We start from the raw sequence: 23,914 nt of genomic DNA on the forward strand, positions 1-23,914 counted from the left end.
TGGGACACAAGTGTTTTCACCATTGAAAAGCACAATATTGGCATTCAGCTTTATTTCCATGTGCTTGGGAAGAGTAGCCTGGGATCTGATCCAGCTCTCCCAAGTGCTAGGCTGTGTCATCCAGAGAACAAAGGTCTACCTTGGGATCCAGCTCCAGAAGCTGTGTGCTGCAGCCTTGCCAAATGTCCTTGGGGCTGTTCTGTGGGGTTGCACTTTCACCCTTCGGGATTGCAGAGCATGAAGAGCCCACCCCCTTAGACAGAAGGAATCTTCCCATCTGTATTTGGTCAGATCAGCAGCTACACTTCTCTCTGGCTGCCCCTTCTGGTGGCCTGGTCTCCAGGTGAACTGAGTCCGGTTGTGGCTCTTCAGGTACCCTCCGCTGAGGTGAAACAAAAAGAAAAGTGGTGAGGGGGCAAGTGGTTGATGCAGATGGGCAGAGGGCATGAGATGCAGGCTGTTGGGAAGGACTTTGTCTTATAAGAAAGTTGAAAGCTGGGAGAGGTGTTTTTGTTTTTAGGGATAAAAGCCATCTCAAAGGTATGTGGTCTGTCCGGGGCCTTATAAGGGCAGGGCTGAAAATGAGGTTCCTTACGTTCTTTAGTACGGCCCGTATGGCCCACTCAAACACCTCCTGCACGTTGGTGGCTTCCTTGGCGCTGCTTTCAAAGTATTTGGCTTCATGAAGCTTGCTCCACATTTCTGCTTCCTCAGAAGACACCTGGACAAAAACAGGGCTTGGGCATACTCTGCTCTCTTCCCAATTCCATCTGCAGCTCTTAATCAAAAAGCTTGTGGTCTTTTTAGTGTACATAATGAGAGCAAATCTTTAAGATAATATAATTCTTCCCCAGATACCAAATTCTACACCTCTGCTCGACAATTATGCCAAAGTCCTCTGGTGAAGCTGGTCATTAGGATACAATATTCCCTGAACTTTCTGTCCACTCCCCGTCTCCTTGAGTCGTTGCAAAGAGTTCTTACAGCCCCCTAACAGAACCCCTAAAGAGGTCTGACCCCTAACTACTCCAACCCAGTATGTCTGAGAGCCATACAGGATGTGGACCTGTGCCCTGCACCTGGCTTCATATGTAGCCCTACCTAGTGGCAGACTTTGGGCTTTAAAATTTCAGCAGTAAACTGTGCAATGCCAAACTTTGGGGGGTGGGGTGGCGCCTCTCGCCTTCCGCTGTTTGCTATTGTTGCAGGGCCCCCTTAGCTTGGCAGCCAGTGTGGGTGAACCAGTGGCACTCCCCTAAATCCATCTCTGCCCCACCTCACGGTTCTCCAGGTCCATCTTGTTCCCAATGACAGCAGTGGGGAAAGTGGGCTCTTCCTCTGGCTCAATCTGCAACAGGAGCTGCTTGTGCCACTTCTCCAGGGCTTGGAAAGAGCTGACGGATGTGACATCGAAGACGAGAAGGCAGCAGTCTGACCCCCGGTAGAGGGCAGTCCCCAGTGCTTGGAACCTTTCTGTACCAGCTGTGTCCCAAATCTAGGTGCAAGAAGGGATAGAAGCTGAGACCTTGATTTCAAGACATCCCTGCGTCCTTGGTGACTTACCTCCATTAATCTTGGTTCTCACAAAGTTAGCAAGCATAGGTTTTGTTGTCTGGGGGCATCAGGAGATACCATGCCAAATGATGGTGTGGACTAGAGTCTCCCGTTTCTTTATTCAATTGATGTTCTGGATTCTTCCACCACGTTTGACCAGGGTTGAGTGGCTGCCACAATTCTGCCAACAGCAAACTAATCTACACATCAGAATGTATATAATACCAAATGGCTATAAAGAGATGGAAAGATGAAGGGAGCAGCTTTCTTGAACCCCATCTCCCCAGCTACGTTACTGGGAGTGCAGAAGAATGATCCATACTTCTACATTTCAGGTGCCAGCTGTCCATTATGACTGGCACCCAGAAAACAAGTGCTGTTATGTACTGTTTTGCCATAAAAGTTGGCAATCTTGGATTAAACCAGCAGTCAGAAAAAGTACTGAATTAGATGGGGACTGCAGCCCTGTCATGTTGAATGTTGCTTCCTATGATTAGTGGAAACTGACAATTGTGCAAAAATGAGAAACCACAGGAATATGCTTACCACAAGCTGCTGAATTCAGCTTTGTCACAGAACTTGGGTCTGCGTGGTGCAGTACTGTACACGGACACAACCAGTTTGCTATATGGGTTAGAAGCCTTTCCTCAAGCCAAATTGGCTGCTAGCATTGTAAAGGATCTTTGGGGTGGGGTGGGGTGGGGCTATCTTGGTACATACACTTCGATCAGGAGTGTTTGCTGTAAAGGTGCCTTTTCTGCCATGCTCTTGATTTTTTTTTTCTTTTGCTTTTTTGAATGGATAGTGTTTAGTTTTGCCCTGTTGGTATGGCACTGGCCATCATCATTGTCTATGAATTGATAAAACTTTGCATGGAACAATTGATAACATGATCCCAAAGAATGATCTGACCACATGTGGTGTAAATTCTGCTCAGCTTGAGGCTAACCTGGTCTAGCTTTGTAAGTTTTTGCATAGATAGAAGATCACTTTGGAAGCCATATGGTAAGCTCCTTACAGGAAGGGCCAAGTGTAGGTGCCTTTCGTTGATCTTGCAGCCCAAGGGAGAATTGTGTTAGTTCATGAGAGTTGGGCCATTGCATATTTGGGACTGCAGCAATATTGAAATTTCAGTTTTTTAGTTGTGCATATTGCTTCTGTACAAATTGGGGAACAAGAAATGGAAATAAGAATTCAGCATTGTCATTAACATTAATTCTAGAAGGGAAAGGGTGTTTGCTTTAACTAAGAACTGATTTTTAGCAAATAGCTAGAGTCCACATTGTAATATGCTCGTGGCACCCCACCCGGGGCCTGTCTCATGGTGATAGGCTTTAGTCCACAAATGCCTGTATCTTATTGACTCTCTTAAGGCTGCCACAATAAAGCTAAAACAAGGCACTTGTAGCAAAACATAGCAGATTTGGGGTGCTCATATTGAGGGGGCCAGAGGACCCCTTTTCTAGAACATTCTGTTCCATTTTCCTGTATTTTATTTGCCACCACAATTGTCACTGAGCTCAACCGTCAATTCACTTGCCCATTTTAGATTCTCTTCCTTACACACAAACCTTTAAATATTTTCCTGAAATAGGTGCTTGTACAGAAATTGGATCCCTGCTACTGCTCCCTCCATCTTGTGCACGAAGGGTGCCATTCTGGCTACATAAGGCACATATAGGATAATTTTAGACCTGGCATGGGGAACTTGTGGCCTCCAGGTGGTGTTAAGGCTCCCTCCAGTCTCAGCCAGCATGGCCAATGGCTTAGGGATTATGGGAGCTGGAAATGGAGTATGTTGCTAAAATAGCCCTAGGCTGGAGCACAGGGTTTTTTTAATGGGTAACATGGGATGAGCTTAGGGGGCGATCTTTGCCCAACAGTGAGCCTCTGCTGAGCCTACCTGCACGGTCAGTTTGCGTCCATCAATGTTTACTTCCTTGCTGAGGAAATCTGCTCCAATGGTGGCTCTGTAGCGGCTGCTGAAGCGGTTGTTAACATACTGGTTCATCAGGGCAGATTTGCCCGCCCTGCGGTGAACACGGAGAAGGGTTGAGATTTCAAATTTGGAGGTCTAGTCAGTAACCTCCCCCCCCCCCCCCCGCCGCCTCAGCAATCAGCACAGGGCTGCAGAGGTGGAGCTGGTTCTCTGCTCCTGAACTGCCTCTTGCACACATGCACACAGCCTTGTGATAAAGCCTTTTTGGTGGCAGCAGTGGGGAATCCCACGGTAAGATGGCGAAGGCCTTTTGAGTAGCAGTCACTGGGGCACAGCAGCAGGACGGGAAGGTCTGATGATTTGCTTGTCGCCTTCCGAGGAATATCTAGTTGGCTACTGTAGGAAACGCGCTGCGTGAGGCTCAATTGGCCTTTTGAGTACAAAGGTTTGAAAAAGGCATAAGGAATGCCTGATGCAACTCCAAAGGCAGAATAAGTCATCTTGGTAAAACATGCTTAAAATCAAACAATGGCAAAAGCATATCTTGCATCAAAATGCTTTGGCATTGCATGTACAAAGTCTCCAGAAGCCTTTTCTGATGGTGCCCTTTTTTTACTTGGGTCACTTTTGTACAAAGCTTTGTGTTTGACTGATTTTTGTCTTAATCATTTCAAACAACTGACATGGTTTCAAAATGATATTCAGTGCTTTGCATGCACTGTGTCTGGCAGTGTTTGAGCCCTACTCTTCTTGTATGTTTTTCTTCACATTTGGTAGATAAAGGTTAATCCTAACTATTTTACTTTTTGGCATAAAAGGTAAATGAGAAATCTTAAATCCTCATTGCATTGGACAGTTGTATGCATTCATAAAATCTTAAACACATACTAAGGCCCCTTTTGAGTTTAGATACAGATAATGGAAATAACCAAATTATTTTACTCAATACATAAAAACTACACTATGTTTAAATAATGGTTATAAAAAGTTGAAGGTGGTTACTTAATAAATTAGTTGCAACAACAGCTGCTACCAGGCTCTTCAGAGTCAGGTCGATGGGGGAAGGTTAAGCAAGCACATTTTTCTGAGTACTTTGATGTACAGGTGTTTTTATTAACACTTGTGAAGTTATGCTAATTTTCCAAGCATGCTAGACTAGAGGGGAAGCTGAATAAAAATGCAGTAAGTTCTCATGTTCCATTTAGCTCCCCATGACTAGCAAATGCAGACTTGCAGCCTGACCCTGCACCTGTCTACTCTGAGGTAAATCCCACTGAGTTCAAGAGGGTTGTACTCCTGCAGTCTAAATTATGCAACATATTTAAAATGGCAAAATAATGTGAAGAGCACAAATCACAGTTGTGCATAAAACATACAGGCTGCAGGTTTTTCTTTTCTTAAAAAGCACCTTTTTATTGCATCGATGCTCTCTGGGTTCAGGCAATGGTAATACCACTGTGTCCATAGGATAATAGTCACTTGACTTGGCCTCTAGTTATTTGGTGTTACCTCTTCCATCTGCTTTAATTCTGGGAACAAACAGCTGGTCTAATTCAGCTGCACCCCACAAAATTGTCCTGTTACCAGCTGCCTGTGGTATACACACGGAGCCCGGGCAGCTGCAACGTGGTCCCACTTGTTGCAGGTACTTTAAAGGACTTTGAAGGAGGTGGGACAGGAGAGCAGCGCGCCGCGCGCCGGGATCTCGCTGCCCGGGTGAAGCCGAGACTAAGGCGCTCCCGCTCCGGGAGCGAATCAAGAAGACTTCTTCAAGTGGGCGCCTCGCTCCAGGCCGCGGGGGCCGAACGCTGCCCAGCCTGGGCTACAGAGAACACCGCGAGGATGGTGGTGGAGGCAGCAGAGCCTCGCGGAAGTTTCTCCCTGCGCGCCTTGACCCGGCGGCCCCGGCCCCGGCCCCGGCCCCTCCGCCCCCTCCGCCTGCCGCCTTCACCCCTTGGCTGCCAAACGGGGACAGGATCCCGGGAAGCCTTCCTCTTCCCGACACCCGCTTAGCCGTCGGAGCCCGGCCGGGGGGCGAGGACGGGGCCAGCTCTCTCCCCATCCAGGCGCCCCTTGTGCTTACCCGGAATTGCCGATCAGCAGGATCTTGAGGTGGGAACGTCTGAACATGGGGCGTCTGCGCCAGAACCTGCGGAGAGACGGGCGGATCGGGTCAGCTCGGGAACGGGAGCCTCCGTCGAGACCCGCCCCCCCCCCCCCGCGGCCAGGCGGGGATTCCCGCGACCTCTGTGGGGGTCCCCTGCTCAGTCCGCGGGGCGGGCGCCCGGACCTCGGCCCCGAAGCCCGTCCCCCCCCCCCGAGCCACCTCGGCGCGGCACAGCCTCCCTCCGAAGAAGGGCGGGCGCTGCTTGGAGCTCCTGGCAGCTGCTCGCTCTCGCCTTCCTGCCGGGCTTCTCGGCGCCAGGGAGGAGGAAGGGCGCGGGGCTGCGCCTTCCGGACACGCTTTCAGGTGAGGCCGGTGGGATCCGGCTTGTGCCAAGGCGAAGCAAGGATTCCTCGTGATGGAGAATCTCATGTCATAGTTAAGTCAATCTTAATGCTTATTAAGATCTACAGAGATAAACCATAGAAATCAGATCAGATTCACACACCTGTTCACAGGTGCTATTATCCTCACAACAGTTCTGCGGAGATTGGTGCTGGGCGCTTCCAGGAAACGTTGCCCTTGACCCTTAACCTAGTCTTGGAACCATGGGGATGGGACGGGCATCCAGGGTCCGCATCGTGGGGCATCTGCTGAGGCCCACGGCCCTCCCACCCCACTGCAACCCCCTGCTTTGCTGCCCCTCTTTGCCACCCCTTCACCTACTCCCTCTGAGCAATCCGAGGCAGCCTGGCTTGGGTCCAGAAGGGAAGGCTAAGTGAGCAGGCGGCAGCTGCACAGGAGGGGAAGAAAGGAAGCCCGAGCCCCCCCCCCAGCTGTGCTCATCCAAGTGGTGGGAGAAATAAAAGGCACCCTGCACATGCTCAGATACAAGCACATACGTGTTTTAACAAATCATTCCGCAAGTGCCACAATCAGCCTCTGGTGCTGGCACAAACTAAGTCTTCTTAAGCCTTGGCGAGTGCCCGCTAACTCTCTTGTTGGGCAGCCTTTTCCCTTCCTGTCTGATTCTGATACGGCATTCGTATATTCTGTCATTTTCATTTCATATAATAAACCAAGCTTTCTTTTTTAATGTGTGTCTCAAGACTCTTAATGTACAGCTATTTGTTTGCCTCTAAAAATTACTGGGTTGCCCATCTGGCATTTAAGAGGTCTTTAGGATCACCAGCACAGGACAAAGTTAAATATTAGGTGTCAGGAGTTTTATTTAAGCATGGATAGAGGCAAACACATATTCGTAAATGGGTATACATTATAACTCTAGCAAAATATTCAAAATCTCTTGGTGTGTGTGTATGAATACATGTGAGTGCTGGACATGCATGTGAATTCAGACATATACTGTAACACAGTCTGGAATGCCGTATTAATACCTGTTTTTGATGTGTGAGGAATGCCTTGAGAAGCACTGACCCTGGAAACCTAGCTTGGCTCAGTTCTGGAACAATCCGAGGTTGTACCACCCCCACCCCCACCCCACCACCTTCTGCCAATGCTGTGTATGCTCCTCACGACTAGGCAGCTAAATGTGCTTCTGTACATCTGGAATGTGGGGAAAGGTTGAATCTTAGAAGAACAATATGTGCATTGTTATATAATTAAGGATAAGTGTAGAAAGGCCATGGAGCTTTATAAAACATTACATATGGGAAAACCCAGGGACCAGGCAGGCCCTACCTCACAGAATTTGCAAACTACATTTTGATCGTAGGGGAGACCACAGAGGAACAGTCAAGGATGCTCTCACTACTTTCAATGTGTCCTACACACATGAAATTCCCAGATAATTTTGCACCATATCAGTTAGTGTGTGATGGTTATTTGGTGCTGTTTAAGGCACACAAGTGTGTCTCGTGTACACCATCATGCATGACAAATGCGCATGGATCTATTTTGCCACATGTGCACATTCATCCAGTGAACGGGGCAGAGGATAGTGAGTGACCTCCCTTGCACCACAGCACATGTACAAGCCTGCATTGGAATATAGATAGGGAGGGGAATCTCTTGGTAGACCACCTGCCTTTCCTTGGATGTCCAAATGCAAAGGAAGTAGGGTGAACAGAAAGAAGAGGAGGACGGCTATTCCTTCACCTTTAACTGCTGTGCAGGTAATTTCAGCCAGAGTAGCTTGTTGTGTAAGCCAGTGTTGCCCAACCTTTGGTCCCCAGCTGTTTTCGGACTACAACTCCCATCATCCCTAGCTAGCAAGACCAGTGGTCAGGGAAGCTGGGAATTGTAGTCCGAAAATAGCTGGAGACCAAAGGTTGAGAAACACTGGTGTAAGCTACATCTGCTGCATTTCCCTTTTCTGCACCACTGTTAAAAGAAGCTGGAGCCACAGACACCGGTTCCACCCAACTTGGTGGGGGGCAGAGCAAGCACATGACATGTGCACAACATGCACATGTGATGTCACACGACGGGAGGAGGCCACAAGGCCCAGTGCAGCTACAGACAGGCTGGGCGAGGCCCTTCGCAGGCCACAGAATATTGAGGGAGTCTGGCCCCTCTGAAAATTGGGGGGGGGAGGAGGGCTTCAGCCCCCACAGATGGTGCCCCTGGCAGGAACCCAGTTCTCTTTTTACCCAGCCTCCTCAAGTGAAGACAAGTCTCTTACATCTTTAAAAGTTGCATAAAGGGGGGAGGGGGGCGCAGCAGTTTCTCCTGCTGCGGGGCTGAGAAAAGCTCAATCTGCATTCTTTTTAGTTGCATAATTGCCTTACCTGACACATGTCCAGTAGATCACTTTGATTTGTAGAACTGGCACTGTGGCAGGTGCTACATAATACTCATTCCACAGTTGACAGAAAAATCAGTATTTTAGTGCGGCAGCAACTACACTTTGGAACTCCCTGCCTGTTGCCTATTGATAACAGGCAGCCGCCTTTACTGTACTTTTCTCAGTACCTGCTAAAAACATTTTTGCTTTGGGAAAGCCTATCTAGACATGTAGAAGTTACATGTTTTGATATTTTGTTGCTGTTAATTTTAATCACCTGCTTATCCTTCTTTGTTTTTATTGATACTTTTAATGTTTTTAAAACTGCTTAGAGGTTTGACTGCAATCAAGTGTTATATAAATGCTGTTAAATAAAATAACAACTAAATTCCTGCTTTCACCCAATTGTTAAAGACACGCCCCCCCAGCTGTGAAACGCGGCTCTGAAGTAAGTAGGAGAGAGCAGGTGGTCCCTCCCCGCCCCCGCCCCCGATTGGCAGCAAGATTATTCGGATGTTTTGGCACCTTGCTATGGTATATATTTGAAACGAACCATGTGGTCCTAGAGGGAAAGCACACGCACCGCCATCTCTCTCTCCAGGGTTCACCTGGGACGGGGCGGCAGCTGCTGGGTTTTTGCGGCCAAGGGGGATTCCTCCCCTGACGTACCAGCGGGGCATCCCAGTAGCGGTGACATCACGCAGCCGCGTTTGGGGTCGTCCCTGCTCCCCGTCGCCCCTCGGCCCTTCCGCTCAGCAGTCCCTCAGGACGCAGCGGGGAGCCACCCGAGTTAGGAAGGCTTACTGGGAGCGTCTAAATGCTTTGTGCCTTATTGTTGCCCTTTTGTTGTCACGATCACTGTTCTGGGTGGGATTCCTGCTGCCGATCTCTGGGCCGGATCACGGCAGTTGTAGGTTAACAAATGGAAACAGAGGAAAAGGAACAAATCAGGGTCTTCGCCCCCCCACGTGGGAGAAAGGGTGGGGCTAGTGTCAGGTGACTTGGGCAAATCATATGACCAGCAGTTCCCTACTTCTGTCCATTTTTAAGTTTTGGGGGGTGGGCGTTGTACGTGGTTTTATGGTAGTTTCCCGCGGACAGCGGCAGCGCGTTTCGGGACTCTCCCCTCCCCTCTCGGGGTCGGATCCTGGGACGGGCTGACTCTGCTGATCCAGAAGCACCTTCGCGCCCCTACAGGGATCGCCGCTGGAGAAAGCAGCAAGGATGGATTTGGCGTCGCTCTTGAGCTGGCGTGGACGCATCTCCCGAGAGCTGGACGCCGTGGTGGATTTCTGGCTTCAGCATTCGCACGACGAAGAATACGGGTGATGGATCGCTGCCTGTCTATTCATCTAGCCCCCCCCCCCGTCGCCCCAGGGCCAGCCAGCGTGGGTTGTGGCTGCGGGGGCATTTGAACACGGCTCTCCCGCAGTCCAGTCCTGTAACTACCACACTGACTCCCTCTCACGACATGGGGGGAGGTTATGTTTATAGTGATGCTATACACGCCATTAAGGAAATCGACCCAAATGGGGAGGGGGGAAAGGGTATGTGAAACAGGGGAGCCCTTCCCAGAAAGGGGGGGGGGTGGAACATACCACTGAGATGCAAGGAGATACTTCCCCCTCCCTCCCCTCACATGGCCTGAGGCAGACAAATCTACCCTCCAGTGCAGGGGGGGGCACCTCTGGCTTGGCAACCCTTTTCATTTAGCCCACTATTTTCGGGAGGCTGTGCCCACCTGACTCACACGTGACGTCATGCATGACTTGAAAGCAACCACCCGGAGCTTAGGGCTCCCTGTTGCTCCTTGGACCAGCATGGATGGCATTCCACTGGGAAATTCTCCTCTGCAAGCTTCATGGAAACAAATGTGAGCTGTGGGCAAGATGCTGCTGTCCTCAGATATGCTCTCCTTCCATTTCGGTGGGGCTTGCGGAGCAGAATGTCCTGGCAGATGGTGCTCTGTGAAGCAGATCTGCCTGCCCTCTTAAAGGCATTCCGCGTTTGCTGCGCCTGCTTTAGCTCTAACTCCTGACAGGCCAGGGCTGGGGGAATCTCCAAAACTCCTTGGACTCCAGCTCCCACCCCACCCCCCAGCCATTTGTTGCGCTGGCTGAGGGGCTATGGTGAGCCCCACTCAGCAACGCCCTACGGCAAGTTCCTCATTAGTCAGTAGTTCTCTGCCTGGCCTGTTCTCATCCTTTCCTCTAGGAAATTGTGCCCCCCCTCCTGGTTCTCACCCCCCCTCTTCTTTCTCTCTAGGGGGTTCTTTACATGTCTGGGCCAGGATGGGAACGTTTATGATGACTTGAAATATGTTTGGCTGCAAGGCCGGCAGGTAGGGGTCCTCAGGGGCCATGGATTTTGGAAAACTTTTTAGATTTTCTGTTGGGATCCCCTTTGTGTGGTTGGGGCTGGGGTGGGAAATGAGGCTGGGGAGGCCCAGCCTCTCTGAAGCCAGCCAAGGCTGAATTGGAACCTGGCTTGCCTGGAATTGGCCTCAGAATCTGGTTTCAGTGCTGGCCTTAAAGCTTGGAATGAACAGGTAAAGCAAATTTAATAAATAAATGGCACAAGTCTCTCTGAGCATGTGCAGAATGCCTCAACACTGCAGCTCCCCCGTCAGTCCCCCATATTGGGAACGTTTTTGCACGAGGAATTTCCAAGCCAGCCTGAGGTCCAGCATCTGTCTCCTTAGAGGTTAAGAACAGGCCAGGCCTGTGCATCACTGTGGAGAGCCACGCTCACAGCTCGTACCCTGAATGGCAGACATCAGTGCCGGGGCTTAAGCCAAGGAAAGGAAAGCTGTGGCCCTCCAGGAACGGATGGAGTCCAGTTCCCATAATCCCTGACCACTGACCTTGCTGGCTGGGGTTGATGAGTGCTGGAGGTGAGCAAGTGTCCTCATCCCTGGCTTAGCCAAGGCAGATGTCTGCCATGAGACTAGAGGGCCCAGGTTACCTCTCCATCCCTTCCCAAACAGGTGTGGATGTACAGTCGGCTGTATCGAAAAGTACCAAGATTCCGGCGCCCTGAACTCCTGCAGGCAGCCCGAGCAGGTAACTTCTTCCACCTTGTGTACAAAAGTGATGGGATTTGGGAATGAAGGCAAAGAAGGGATAATATTGGGTGGGCAGACAGAGGTCTGTGGTTTGTGGACTGGGGCAGGGAGTTGAGATGAGGGCTGAGAGACTCTTGAAAGTTCTGATACTTTGGAATGGTGGTGGGATTATAGGGGTTGTCCCCCCACAATTAATCATCATCATAATCTAATCAGTTAGCCTTTCCTGTTAACTGAGTACTCCTTGTATGGTAAGCCATTCCGCCCCCCAAGAGTGAGCCTGAGGCAGAGAGATTTTGCCTAAGGCCACCTACTGCGTCTGTGGGAGAGGGGAAATTTGTACTGGGGCTTCCCAATTCATAGCTCAATCCCTGGTTGTGATCAGTTGGAGAAAGTGTAAAAAGTTGGGGGGGGGGTCTTGGCCCAAGTGCTCTGGGTATTTGGTTGCCAGTAGCAGAGAGGGGCAGAGCTGCCTTCCTCCAAATCTATTTCTTTCTCTGAGGTGGGGAGTTCCTGTTAGAGCATGCACGAGTGGCCCCACCTTCGCAGAAGTGTGCCTTTGTCCTGACTCGTGATGGGCGTCCTGTGAAAATCCAGCGCACCATTTTCAGCGAGTGCTTCTATGTCCTTGGGCTGGATGAACTTGGACGAGCAACTGGGGAACCTCGTTACCAGGTGAGGTCAGGAGAGCTGGATACAGATGTCCTGATTGCCTGCCTGCCTCCTTATATGAATAGTGGGCATCTAAACCTGCTTATCCTCCCTCTCTTCTCCCTCTGATTATTACCTCAGCAAAAATACCCTTTCCCCAAAGCTATGGTACAGCTCCTAGCACATGGCTGATAAAACCGCAGCTGTAGGGTTGGGCCCAGAGTGGAGAGACCAGCTCATTTTACCTCATGGTGCTGCGGTTGAGGGACGTCTTCCTGTCTCTATGGATACTGGAGTTCCGTTGATAGAACTAGAAGAAGAATAGCCATAGGGGAAGAGGCTGGTCAGCTGGTTGAGTCTGCTCTTGTGTAGGGTTAACCCTTGTCCAAAGTACTGGTCCATGGGAGGTGCTGTGGGGCCCGCTGTGAACCCCTGCTCCCCCAGGAGGCAGTGATGGCCACCAACATAGATGGCTTTAAAAGAGGATTAGACAAATTCTTGGAGGAGGCGAGGGCTATCATTGCCCACTAACCATAATGGCTCTGCTCTGCCTCCATAGAAGAGCGCTTAAGAACGGAAGAGGAGCCCTTCTGGATCAGACCAAAGGCCTACTTCGTCCATATCCTCTTTCCCACACTAGCCAACCAGATGCCTTCAAGCAACACATGAGAGCGACAGCTCTTTCTCACCCTTTTCTCTTGGGTAGTGGAACTCTACTATAACGCATATCTCTGTTGGTTGGAGGAGTGCTGAGTGGTTGGTTGTTGGGCAGCTATCTGGCTTCTTCACTTGCTCTCTCTTTTTTAAAAAAATAATATTTATTACCTTTTCCAACAGTTTAAACACTACAAAGAATGAAAACCACACAACACAACACAACACAACACAACACAACACAACACAACACAACAACACAACACTAACAAAACATTAACATTAAACTAACAAAACAAAACAAACACAATTTAAAACACATCAAATAGTTTCAACATCTTATCTTTCATTCCCTTATTTCCGTGACCTCCTCACACCTCCCTTTTTGTATTCCACTTCTATTAATTCTTTCAGCAATTCCTTTCCATCTTCCTCTATTTTTAATCCTATAATTATCTTAACACATTCTAACCTTATTTTCCCTTTAATACTCTATTAATCTATTTGTCCTTAATTCCTTATAACATTTCTGCTAAAGTCATATAACTTCATTCCAACATTTTTCTAAAATTCATTAATTTTACAGTATTTTCGTAAATAGTCTTTAAACTTTTTCCAGTCTTCTTCCACCGACTCTTCTCCCTGGTCTCGGATTCTGCCAGTCATTTCCGCCAATTCCATGTAGTCCATCAACTTCATCTGCCATTCTTCCCGGGTGGGTAGATCTTGTGTCTTCCAATATTTTGCGATGAGTATTCTTGCTGCTGTTGTTGCATACATAAAAAATGTTCTATCCTTCTTTGACACCAGTTGGCCGACCATGCCCAGGAGAAAGGCCTCTGGTTTCTTCAGGAAGGTATATTTAAATACCTTTTTCATTTCATTATAAATCATCTCCCAGAATGTCTTAATCCTTGGGCGTGTCCACCAAAGGTGAAAGAATGTACCTTCAGTCTCGTTACATTTCCAACATTTATTATCGGGCAAATGGTAAATTTTTGCAAGCTTGACTGGTGTCATGTACCACCTGTAAATCATTTTCATTAAGTTTTCTCTTAGGGCATTACATGCCGTAAATTTCATACCTGTGGTCCATAACTGTTCCCAGTCAGCCATCATTATGTTATGTCCAACATCTTGTGCCCACTTAATCATAACTGATTTCACCATTTCATCCTGAGTGTTCCATCTCAGCAACAAGTTATACATTCTTGACAAATGCTTAGTTTTTGGATCAAACAATTCTGTTTCCAATTTTGATTTTTCCACCTGGAAGCCAACTTTTTTGTCCGAATTGTATGCCGCCATTATTTGGTAATAATGAAGCCAATCTTGCACTTTATTTTTCAATTTTTCAAAGCTCTGCAATTTTATTCTGTCTCCATCTTATTCCAAAATTTCCCAATATTTCGGCCATTTGGCCTCCATATTGAGTTTTTTCTGTGCCTTCGCTTCCATTGGTGACAACCATCTTGGGGTTTTCTTTTCTCTTATCCACACATTAAACAATGCTTTTCTAACAATATGATTTTTAAACGCTTTGTGTGCTTTCACCTTATCATACCACAAATATGCATGCCAACCAAATATATTATTAAAACCTTCTAAATCCAACACGTCAGTGTTTTCAAGAAGCAGCCATTCTCTCAGCCAGCAAAAAGCAGCTGATTCATAATATAGTTTAAGGTCTGGCAGGGCAAATCCACCTCTTTCTTTAGCATCAGTTAATATCTTAAATTTTATTCGAGGCTTCTTGCCCTGCCAAACAAATCTGGAAATATCTTTCTGCCACTTCTTGAAACAATCCATCTTATCCAAAATTTGCAATGTTTGAAACAAAAACAACATCCTTGGCAGCACATTCATTTTTATCGGCCTAACAATGATAACTTCAAGTTTGTCCATATTTCTAAATCCTTTTTCACTTCAGTCCAACATTTTTCATAATTATCCTTAAATAAATTCACATTTTTGGCTGTCATATTTACCCCTAAATATTTCACTTTCTTAACCAATGTTAATCCTGTCTCCTCCTGAAACTTTTCTGTCTCATTCACAGTTAAATTTTTCTCTAAAACCTTAGTTTTCATCTTGTTCAACTTAAAACCTGCTACCTGTCCAAATTCTTGAATCAGTTCCAATACCCTTTTAGTACTAGATTCTGGCTCCTGTAAAGTCAACACTAAGTCATCAGCAAATGCTTTCAGTTTGTACTGTTTAACTCCCAGTTGTATACCTTTCACCTCTTGGTCCTTTCTAATCATATTTAACAAAACCTCAAGGACCGATATAAAAAGCAATGGAGAGATTGGGCAACCTTGTTGTGTCCCTTTCTCAGTCTTGAATTCTTCTGTCACCACATTGTTCACAATTAATTTTGCCTTTTGTTCTGAGTAAATTGCACCTATACCATTTTCAAAACCTTGGCCTACCCCCATCCCCTGTAGATTCTTCTTCATAAAACTCCATGAGATGTTGTCAAAGGCTTTCTCTGCATCCACAAATATCAGAACTGCCTTGGTTCACTTGCTCTCTCTCACCCTCCCTGCCGATCAGCCCAGATGAAGCCTGAGCAGTGAGCCAATGAGTTTGGCCAAGGCCTGCTGAGTCCTTTGGAGAGTGGGAAACCTGACTCCAGGCATGGATGTTGTGGGAGTGGGACCAGCCCTAACCTTAGGTTTCCACTTGGCTAATGGGTATTTTCGTAGGTTGTAATGATGTTCCTGTTGGCAGAGGGAAGCCCTGGCAATGATGGAGGCCATTGTGCACTGGGTGAGGGAGGATCCCTCTGAGCTGGGGCGCCCACTGCTGGCGGGGGCAAGCCCACATGACTCCATGGCTGTTCCCATGATGCTCCTCAACCTGGTGGACCAGCTGTCAGAAGGAGATGCAAAGGCTGCAATCCGGTTCAGTGAGCTGGGAGGCTGGTCTGCTCAGCGAATCCTCATGCACGTGCAGGTAAAGGGGTGGGAATGGTCGCCCCCCCCGCCCTTTAGCCTTGCTTTTGTCTATGTTTGATACGTTTTAGAATAGAATTCTTATTTCGCTACAGAGGGATGGTGCTGCTGTGTTGGAGAACGTTTCTGAAGAGGGCGAGGAGTTGCCAGGGTGTTTGGGAAGACAACAGAATCCTGGTAAGAAGAGACCAAGAGCCAGGATGCTTTGGGAGTCAAGTGCAGCAGCATATATTTTGCTGTGGAATTTCCTGTTAGCCAGAACCCCAGGAATCTAGATTTTTAGCAAACAAATTTCTAGCCTGTTTAGCAGTAGAGCAAAGTTTGAAAATATCTCTGTCAGACCCACAGGTTAGGGCAGTGGCGTAGCGTGGGTTGTCAGCACCCGGGGCAAGGCAAGTAATTTGCGCCCCCTAACCCGAGTGAGCTAGGTAGGGGCAGAGAGCTGCGAGTGCGAGCGCCCCCCCAGATGTTGCGCCCGGTGCGGCCAGCCCCCCCTGCACCCCCCACGCTACACCACTGGGTTAGGGTCCTGAATGAAGAGTTGGGCTGGTGTATGCATTGCACTCCATTGCTGGGAGATTTGTAGCCCTCCAGATGTTGGATATCAAATCCCATTAGCCCCAGCCAGCAGGGCCCCAGTCAGGAATGATGGGAACTGTACTCCCAGCAACACCTCAAGGTCCACACATTCTCCAGCCCTGGATTGCAGAGGATCAGGCGGTGGAACTCTGCACTGCACCACTGTAGATTGCAGGGGCCATATTTTTAATGTAACTAGTCATGGACTTATCCAAGAGGGGATAAGCTGCCCCCAAAACCAATAAAAATCAACAAAAATACATAGCTAACTGAGGTTCTCCCCCCCCCAACAAAAGGCCTGCCCCTCCCAACAAAAATACTGGCTAAACCCAACTAGTTCAGATTTTGCCAGCCTGGTATGTCCTGCCCCCACCATAAGATAGGTTGCGACTCTAGGGGCCGAGGCAATTTTGACATCCCCCCAATGTCAGCCCCCTCAATTTTCAGAGGATGTTTGGCTCTGCCCCCTGGTTTCTTGCAATGTTGCACAAAGTTGCATCAGGTCCCCTCAATCCTCTGGAGAAGCTTCTGCACCAGAATGTTTTGGACTACAATTTCCATCAGCCCCAACCAGTATGGTTGTGCTGGCTGGGGCTGGGGGGAGGTGTTGGATATTCCAAAGTATTTGGAGGTTGCCAGGTTTGTGGGGGTTGGCACGTCAGGGCTACTGTTAGTTGTGCTCGCTTGCTACGTGCAAGGAGTCTTTACATGGAGCCTTCAAAAGTACTACACCGTTCTCTGCAGTCTGAAGTGGTGCAGCCCAGATAGCTACCCTCTCATACTGCAAAGATTGGCACCTAGACCCTGGCACAGCTCCTTACCAGCATCCCTGCCTCCACAGCCCCCTTGCCCCTTGTGACAGTTTTCTTTCTCCCGTCCCCAATTTATGCAAGAGAGAGAGAGGCTGCTCAGCTGGGAAGCAGGAACAGTTTCACAGAGTCCCCATCCTGCCACCAGCTGGTGCAAGCCAGTGGCATGTAGGGGGCTCCATAAAACTGCCTGGCTGAGCAATGGCCGATGTATGCTTCTCAGCCAAGCAGTTTAAAGAAGTGAAGGGAGGAACAAGCTGTATTGGCCCCTCTCCGATGCAGCATGTTTCTCCCTCTGCGCCGGTTTGGGGGCAAAGTGGGATGGCAGCTTCACTCAGCAGGATATCGCTGGTGAAACTGCCGCTGCCCCTGAGTCCCTCTGCCTACAGTGCCCGGCTGCAGCTTGTTTCTCCCTTGGCGCGCTGGGCACTGGTGGCTAAGGAACTGAGGAAGAGGCTGTTTCACCTGTAATATACCACTGAGTGAAGCTGCCATTGCTGTCTGCCCCTCATACCGGTCCTGGGCGATGAATTGATACATCACCCAGGCCTACTGGAGACAGAGAGGAAGGGTGTATCAAAAGGAAAATGAATTGATACTGATTTTTATATATTAGTAACTTTGTATTACTGTAACATTTCTGTATGTGTGTTTTTGTAATATTTTGTGTAAGTTGTCTGTTGTTATGTCAATTTTCTGTACACTTATTAGAGATATTTTTTATATAGTAAGTGATATAGAAATAAAATAATCTGCCTTGGGATGGGGTGGGAGCCATTTTTTCCTGTCAAGGGCTGCATTTCCTCAGCATTCTCTGCCGGGAGCTGCGTGCCAGTGCTGAGTGGATGGATCACCCCTCCCTCCTTCCCTCCCTCCGCCCCCCCGCATGGAATTAGGCTGAGGGCAGTAGGTTGCCTGCCCCAGAACTCTGAGCCAGCACTGGGGTGTTTCTTCTCCATTTTTTGTTTCTAAGGCCATGCGATTGAAGCAGGCTGGTTCCTGCTCCGCTACGCGCAGCGCCAGCAGGACTCGGACCTCGTGGCCCAGGCTGTGGAGAAGTTCATGAAGGAGCCATTCCGTCTGGGCTGGGACCCTGAACATGGTGGACTCTTTGCCTTCCAGGATGTGGATGGCCTCTGCCCAACGCAGGTACAGAAGCTTGGACCCTAAAGCCTACATTCACCATGTATTTGAGAACTGCCCTCCTCCTGGGATCTCTTGGGTTGTTTCCTCCCACCCCCCAATTTCCCCCCTCTCTCTTCTTCAGTTAGAGTGGAAAATGAAGCTTTGGTGGCCACACACAGAAGCCATGATTGCATTTCTGATGGGCTTTGCTGAGACTCGAGACCAAGTGCTGCTGGAACGCTTTGTCCAAGTGGCTAAATATGCCTTTGCCAAGGTAAGCTTGAAGGCTGGCCATGGAGGGCAGCGGGTGCCATTACGTTAGAAGAGAGGTGGTGAGATGAGGCTTGAAGAAAGTGCATTTCCTGGTCAAAGGCTCTGGGGGCTGGGAAATAAGTGGTGCCCGAGACCTTGCAGAGCTGGGTGCTGCTTGGGTGCAGCCTAAGGCAGCTTCCACTGACCAATATGGTGACCGTCAGCTTCCTAACCTATGGGAGTAGCACCAGGAACCTAAAACCCCTCCATAGCTCACATCTCACACTGTAGATCATCTTATAATCTGATATGCATATTGTTTCACCAACTTTGCTTGTTCTTCTCTTAGTTCAGTGACTCACAGGCCGGTGAATGGTTTGGCTATCTGACCCAGGAGGGCAAGGTGGCTCTCACAATCAAAGGAGGGCCATTCAAAGGTAAAGAGGCTGTGTGGTGGCTTAATTGTGACGGTTGGGGAGGGGGGGGGCAGTAATAAGATTTAATCTGAGCAAGAATGTCAGCAAGGCGCACCTGCAAGGCCTTTTTCCAGTACTGAAGCTCAGTGGTAGAATGCAGAGCGCAGTGTAACAAGAGTGACTCTAGAATGTGTGTTCACTCTGCTACTGATAACCAGCACCCACTTACAGCTGCCTAGAATTAGCAGTGCGGGCAGAAAGAGACAGCAGCATATACCTGCCTCAAGTAAATGCTCTCTTGGGATCACCTGCTGCTTTTGGAGTAAAATGACATGCTTCCCCTATGACCAGTCTGCCCTTATGCATCCGTAGGGCTTTGAGGGGGAAACTACTACTGCCCTGTTTGAAGTGTTAATGCTTCTATAGCACTATCAGCATGCAAAACTTGTCCAGGACATTGAGGGAGAATTGCAATATCCCCATTAGGACTGCAACTTTTTCAGGTTTTACAACTATTACTCTGTTTTCATAGGCAACCAGCGTGCTCTTGATTTAAGTGCTATTTCTTTATAACACATCTAGATTATTTATGAAAGCTGAAGATAGCAGGCCCCATGGCTCAACCCCTCACACAGGAAGGAAGGAATGCCTCTTTCTTAATTAACTTACTTATTGATATTTATTCATAGATACTACAAAAATACATACCCATTACAAAGTACTTTTTATAATATACTAAGACAGCTACTTAGTCTAAAAAAGAACTAAGTCAGAAAAGAGAGACCTGAAAAACGAAAAAGGGAGAGAAAAGGGGAAGAAAGGAAAAACTACAGAAAAGAGTAAGAGGACTTCTGTCTCTTTGTCCTGCAGCTACATATAATATTTATTCCTTAAAATCCGACCATCCTATCTTTATACCAGTATTTTTTCAGTCTTCAGATTCTGACAAGTTCATTTTCTCTTTCATGCAAAAAGTCCTTAAGAAATTTCCAATTCTTAACAAATGTAATGATTTTTCTCTAATTAAAACATGTTAACTTTGCCATCTCAGCCAGATTCAATAATTTCATCAGCCATTCTTCTATAGTGGGTAGGACTGTCTTTTCATCTTTGTGCATAGAGCAGTTTTGTTGCTGTAGTCATACATTGGAGTAATCAGGAATAAAGTTAAGGAGCTACTGGTGGAATTTCTGGAAAAGGAGGCTAGAAATATGGAAGCAGAATTGGATAAAATTTATAGAATCAACACACTACAGAAAAATAAACTTCCAAGAGATGTCCTGGTCCAATTTGTTAGGATAAAAAACACCTAGAGACGATACAGATTTGACTGTGCTGAAAGAAATTCTACCTAAGATACTACATAAAAGAAAAGAATACAGCTTAACAGATAAACTTAAACAGAAAAGAATCCAATTTAGATAGGATGCAGCAGAAGGATTCTGACTTAATACAGTACAGAGAGCAAGAGAATTTGTGGAGAGATTTAAATCTGATATTAAAGATGTGCAAGTGGAGGAGACTTAAGATGCAGCAATGGGAGCATCAAGTATAGAGGTGACAAATTAACTTGACTGACTATGGATTACAAAATTTTAACATGGAATATAAATGGGGCAAATGCTTCACAAAAGAGGAAAAAGGTATTTTATCACTTGAATATAGTGAAATTAGATTTAAGATGTTCACAAGAAACACTTATTAGGAAAAAGGACACAAAATATTTGATTCAAAAGAAATTGGGGAAGAATGTATTTCTGCAGGAACAAAGAAAAGAAATGGAGTTATATTGTATATATACATTCCCAGTTTTGTCCAAAATTGATTCTTTTGGATGAACAAGGTAGATTTGTTGGAGTGGAAATTAACATTTGTGGAAAAATGATTTTGGATCTAGGTATATATGCTCCAAATGATAACAAATCAGCTTTTTATAAAGGATTCATGGATAGACTGAGGGATTATGCATATGAAAACTGGTGCCTTATGGCAGATTGGAATGCTCTCCCCCAGACAAGGCAGGAGTCAGAGAAATGTATTTTGCAGCCTGTTGTCTAATGTGGATGAAGGAGTGGTTGACCTGGAGAAGGGAGAGGACTTTAGAAATAGGGCATGACCTAAGGTTTGGATGGCATGGATATCTGTGGAATAATAAAGTTAAAGTTAATGTAGATTTTAAAAATCACTGTATTCGAAGTGCCATATTAAGAATTTGGAATAAATGCAAACCTCGGTTGCACCAAAAGACACCTGTATGGATTTCACCACAAGAAGTTTTTCACAGAAAAGAGATGACAGGCAAAGGGAAATGGATAACATACCACAAAATAATGGAAACACCTCAGTGAGATGGGGGAGCTTCTTGAAGCAAAGCAAGTATGCTTCCCCCAAAAAACTATTTGTGTTGTTCATGCACAAATCATGCAATCCTAACCATGTCTACGCAGAAATAGCTTATATTGAGTTCAGTGGTGCTTACTCCCAGGTCAATAGGGTTAGGCTTGCATTTTAAGATTTGCCACACTGGAATCCTCTTAGCCTTGGTGGTATTTTTTCTGATCTGTAATATGCATTCTGCTAGCTAAACTTCCATTGTTGTGATTTTTTAGTAACCTGCAGGCATTCTGGAGAGATTAGACCAGGCTTCCTCAGCCTTGGCCCTCCAGGTGTTTTTGGCCTACAACTCCCACGATCCCTAGCTAGCAGGACCAGTGGTCAGGGATGCTGGGAATTGTAGTCTCAAAACATCTGGAGGGCCAAGGTTGAGGAAGCCTGGATTAGACAAATGACTGCTTGACTTCCTTTTCAACCTTCTTTTTACCACTTCCCTCATTTTTATGAAGTTTCTCCACAGCTGTTCAAATGAGCCAAGAGCTGCCCCTGATGGTTCCAAATCTACTTCCTGTTTGGGTTGCTTCTGCCACTAAACCTTCCTGGCTCACTTGCTTAAAACACATGACTTGCAATACCTTAATGCCCCCACACCAAGCTGTGGTTAGGGAAATGCAGTAAAAGAGGGTGTTTGGGAGACAGGATCCCTGTCTTGTTTCATTTATTTAAAGCATTTTTATCCTGCCCCCTTACATTCCTCCCCATGTCTATCTTTGCAGGCTGTTTCCATGTCCCCCGTGCGCTCTATATCTGTGAAGAAATTCTGGAATCGCTCATAAGGGAAACTCAGTTGACCAGCCAGGGATGAAACACTCCACTAACTTTTGTATTAAGTGAAGGGATGGGTGTTCTCTACTTTCTGCCTGGGATAAATCTTAATTCCAGCCACATTCTTCTTCAACCATGGTAGAAACTAAAGAACCTCTTTTCAGCCACTTCTCACTCCCAGTTCCAGTGGCTGTTTTACACTCCTGGCCAACCTTGATTTTGCAGAACTCCATCATGAACAAACTTGCTACAGGTCCCAGGCTGTGCTCTCTTACAGGAGGAGATAGGCTGTTAACTGCTGGTCACATCTAGACCATACCTTTAAAACATTATGAAAGCACTCTTATACCACTTTAACAGTCAGGTTTTCCCCAAACAATCCTGGGAACTGTAGTTTCTGTATGATGACCCAACAAACCTATAATTCCTAGCACTGTTGACAAACCATAGTTCCCAGGATTCTCCATGACTGTTAAAGTAGTATAAGAGTGCTTTAAATGTATACTGTGAATGTGACAATATTTTGGCTCTTAACCGTTTTCATGGTGGGAGAATTTGGGATTGTTTTTTTTTAAAAAAATGATTTCCTTCTCTCCCTGGTTAGGGAGCCTTTGCCATTTCCTTGCCTGATGTTCACCACTTGCCTTTTCTTCTTTGAGGGTCCAAATGAATCTCTGCAATTGAGAAACAATAAAAAAGATACACACTGAATGGAAAACGGGAGTGTGTTGGGTCTACCCTGTTGTGCTTTTTTCCTATTCATGGGGAGATCATGGGGAGAGACACTACTGGGGGATGGAGCTTGAGGGTCTGCCAGAGGCCTAGTTTCACTGAAGTGACTGGGCTAAATACCATATCTGACTGAGGTGGGGCCTCACAAAAATTGCCTCTCGACATATAACCTAAGTATGTTGGAGTGACAGGTTCTAGCCTAGCCTTCTCCCTGACATGCCCGTTTTCTGTGTGAAGTGATTTATTTGTTTTTAATGGGGTATTCTGTCATGTGAAGCCCAACCTACAGCCTAGACTCAGAAGAAATTCTAAAGAGACAGAGAGAGCAATCCTCTTCAGGGAGTCGCAGGGGCTACTTGGAGATGGGTGCAGTGGTGGGGGAGCATGCCACATTCTATATTCTCCCAGTGCAGAAGGGGCCTTGGCCAGGTGGAATAGCTCAGGTTTCACATGCAGGAGCCTCCCAGGTTTAAATTCCAGGATCATGTCCTCCCACTTAGGTATGTCTGGGAGGACTCTGTCCCAGCTTCTGCCAAACTGGCAGTTCGAAAGCATGCCAGCACAAGTAGATAAATAGGTACTGTTGTGGCGGGAAGGTAAACTGTGTTTCTGTGTGCTGGTCACATGACACAGAAAGGTATCTGTGAACAAGATGAGTGCCGCACCCCATAGTCGCCTTTGGTTGGACTTAACTGTCCAGGGGTCCTTTATCTTTATGTCTGGGAGGGCCCGCAGGTCCACCTGTGAGAGTGTCGCTGAGGAGTGCAGCAGCAGCAGCCAATAGGCTCTGGTGTGTACCAACCATCCCTTTGGGGCCATGATGCAATGGCACCCCCTTACTACTTTGCCTGATTGGGCCACCTTCGCTGGGTTGGTCTTTCTCCACCCTGCTGACACAGCAGCAGCAGTGATCCCTGGTAGGCCTAAGTACCTTACTGGGCAGAGAGTGACTATCCTAGAGTCCTAGGAGCAGCTAGATCAGGGAAGTCCAAAGCATGGCCCAACGACTGCATGTGGCTGTTGAGGACTTTTGGCAGCCCTCCACAACATTTGACACCTCTCTCTTTGCCTTCCCAAAGCCTGGTAAGCAAGGTGCTGGGCTTTGGGAAGGAGGTGTGAGAGCTTTGACAGGGTCCTTGAGTCCTTGAGTCCTCCTGCATCCGTCCCAAAGCC

The 23,914-nt window shown here is 47.4% G+C and overlaps 2 protein-coding genes and 1 long non-coding RNA gene across 7 annotated transcripts; 2 read left to right on the plus strand and 1 right to left on the minus strand.

The window, feature by feature from the left end:
• Positions 1–37: 37 nt before the first annotated feature.
• On the minus strand, positions 38–12,370 carry LOC309331965 (ras-related protein Rab-7a-like). 5 transcript variants are annotated; one of them, XM_081844568.1, is made up of 6 exons: positions 12,304–12,370; positions 5,577–5,642; positions 3,458–3,584; positions 1,277–1,495; positions 596–778; positions 38–382 (listed from the first exon to the last, which is right to left on the minus strand). In XM_081844568.1, the coding sequence occupies exons 1-6, from the start codon at positions 12,306–12,308 to the stop codon at positions 293–295; spliced, it is 690 nt and encodes a 229-aa protein (XP_081700694.1). In that variant the 5' UTR covers positions 12,309–12,370; the 3' UTR covers positions 38–292. The 5 variants fall into 5 exon arrangements, with proteins under 5 accessions (XP_081700694.1, XP_081700696.1, XP_081700697.1 ...); XM_081844570.1 differs by having other exon boundaries at positions 12,195–12,310; XM_081844571.1 differs by lacking the exon at positions 12,304–12,370 and adding an exon at positions 11,308–11,330 and having other exon boundaries at positions 596–721.
• On the plus strand, positions 5,842–8,338 carry LOC309331981. Its single transcript, XR_014152029.1, has 3 exons — positions 5,842–5,994; positions 6,042–7,769; positions 7,909–8,338. It is a non-coding gene; the product is annotated as an uncharacterized lncRNA (long non-coding RNA).
• On the plus strand, positions 9,402–22,727 carry RENBP (renin binding protein). The gene is made up of 10 exons (XM_081844549.1): positions 9,402–9,668; positions 10,609–10,684; positions 11,330–11,405; positions 11,910–12,082; positions 15,446–15,670; positions 15,765–15,846; positions 18,031–18,206; positions 18,325–18,456; positions 18,784–18,871; positions 21,961–22,727. The coding sequence occupies exons 1-10, from the start codon at positions 9,568–9,570 to the stop codon at positions 22,047–22,049; spliced, it is 1,218 nt and encodes a 405-aa protein (XP_081700675.1). The 5' UTR covers positions 9,402–9,567; the 3' UTR covers positions 22,050–22,727.
• Positions 22,728–23,914: the final 1,187 nt, after the last annotated feature.

The sequence above is a fragment of the Podarcis erhardii genome (assembly GCF_964252035.2).
Source record: "Podarcis erhardii genome assembly, chromosome: 17".
Taxonomy (NCBI): Eukaryota; Metazoa; Chordata; class Lepidosauria; order Squamata; family Lacertidae; genus Podarcis; species Podarcis erhardii.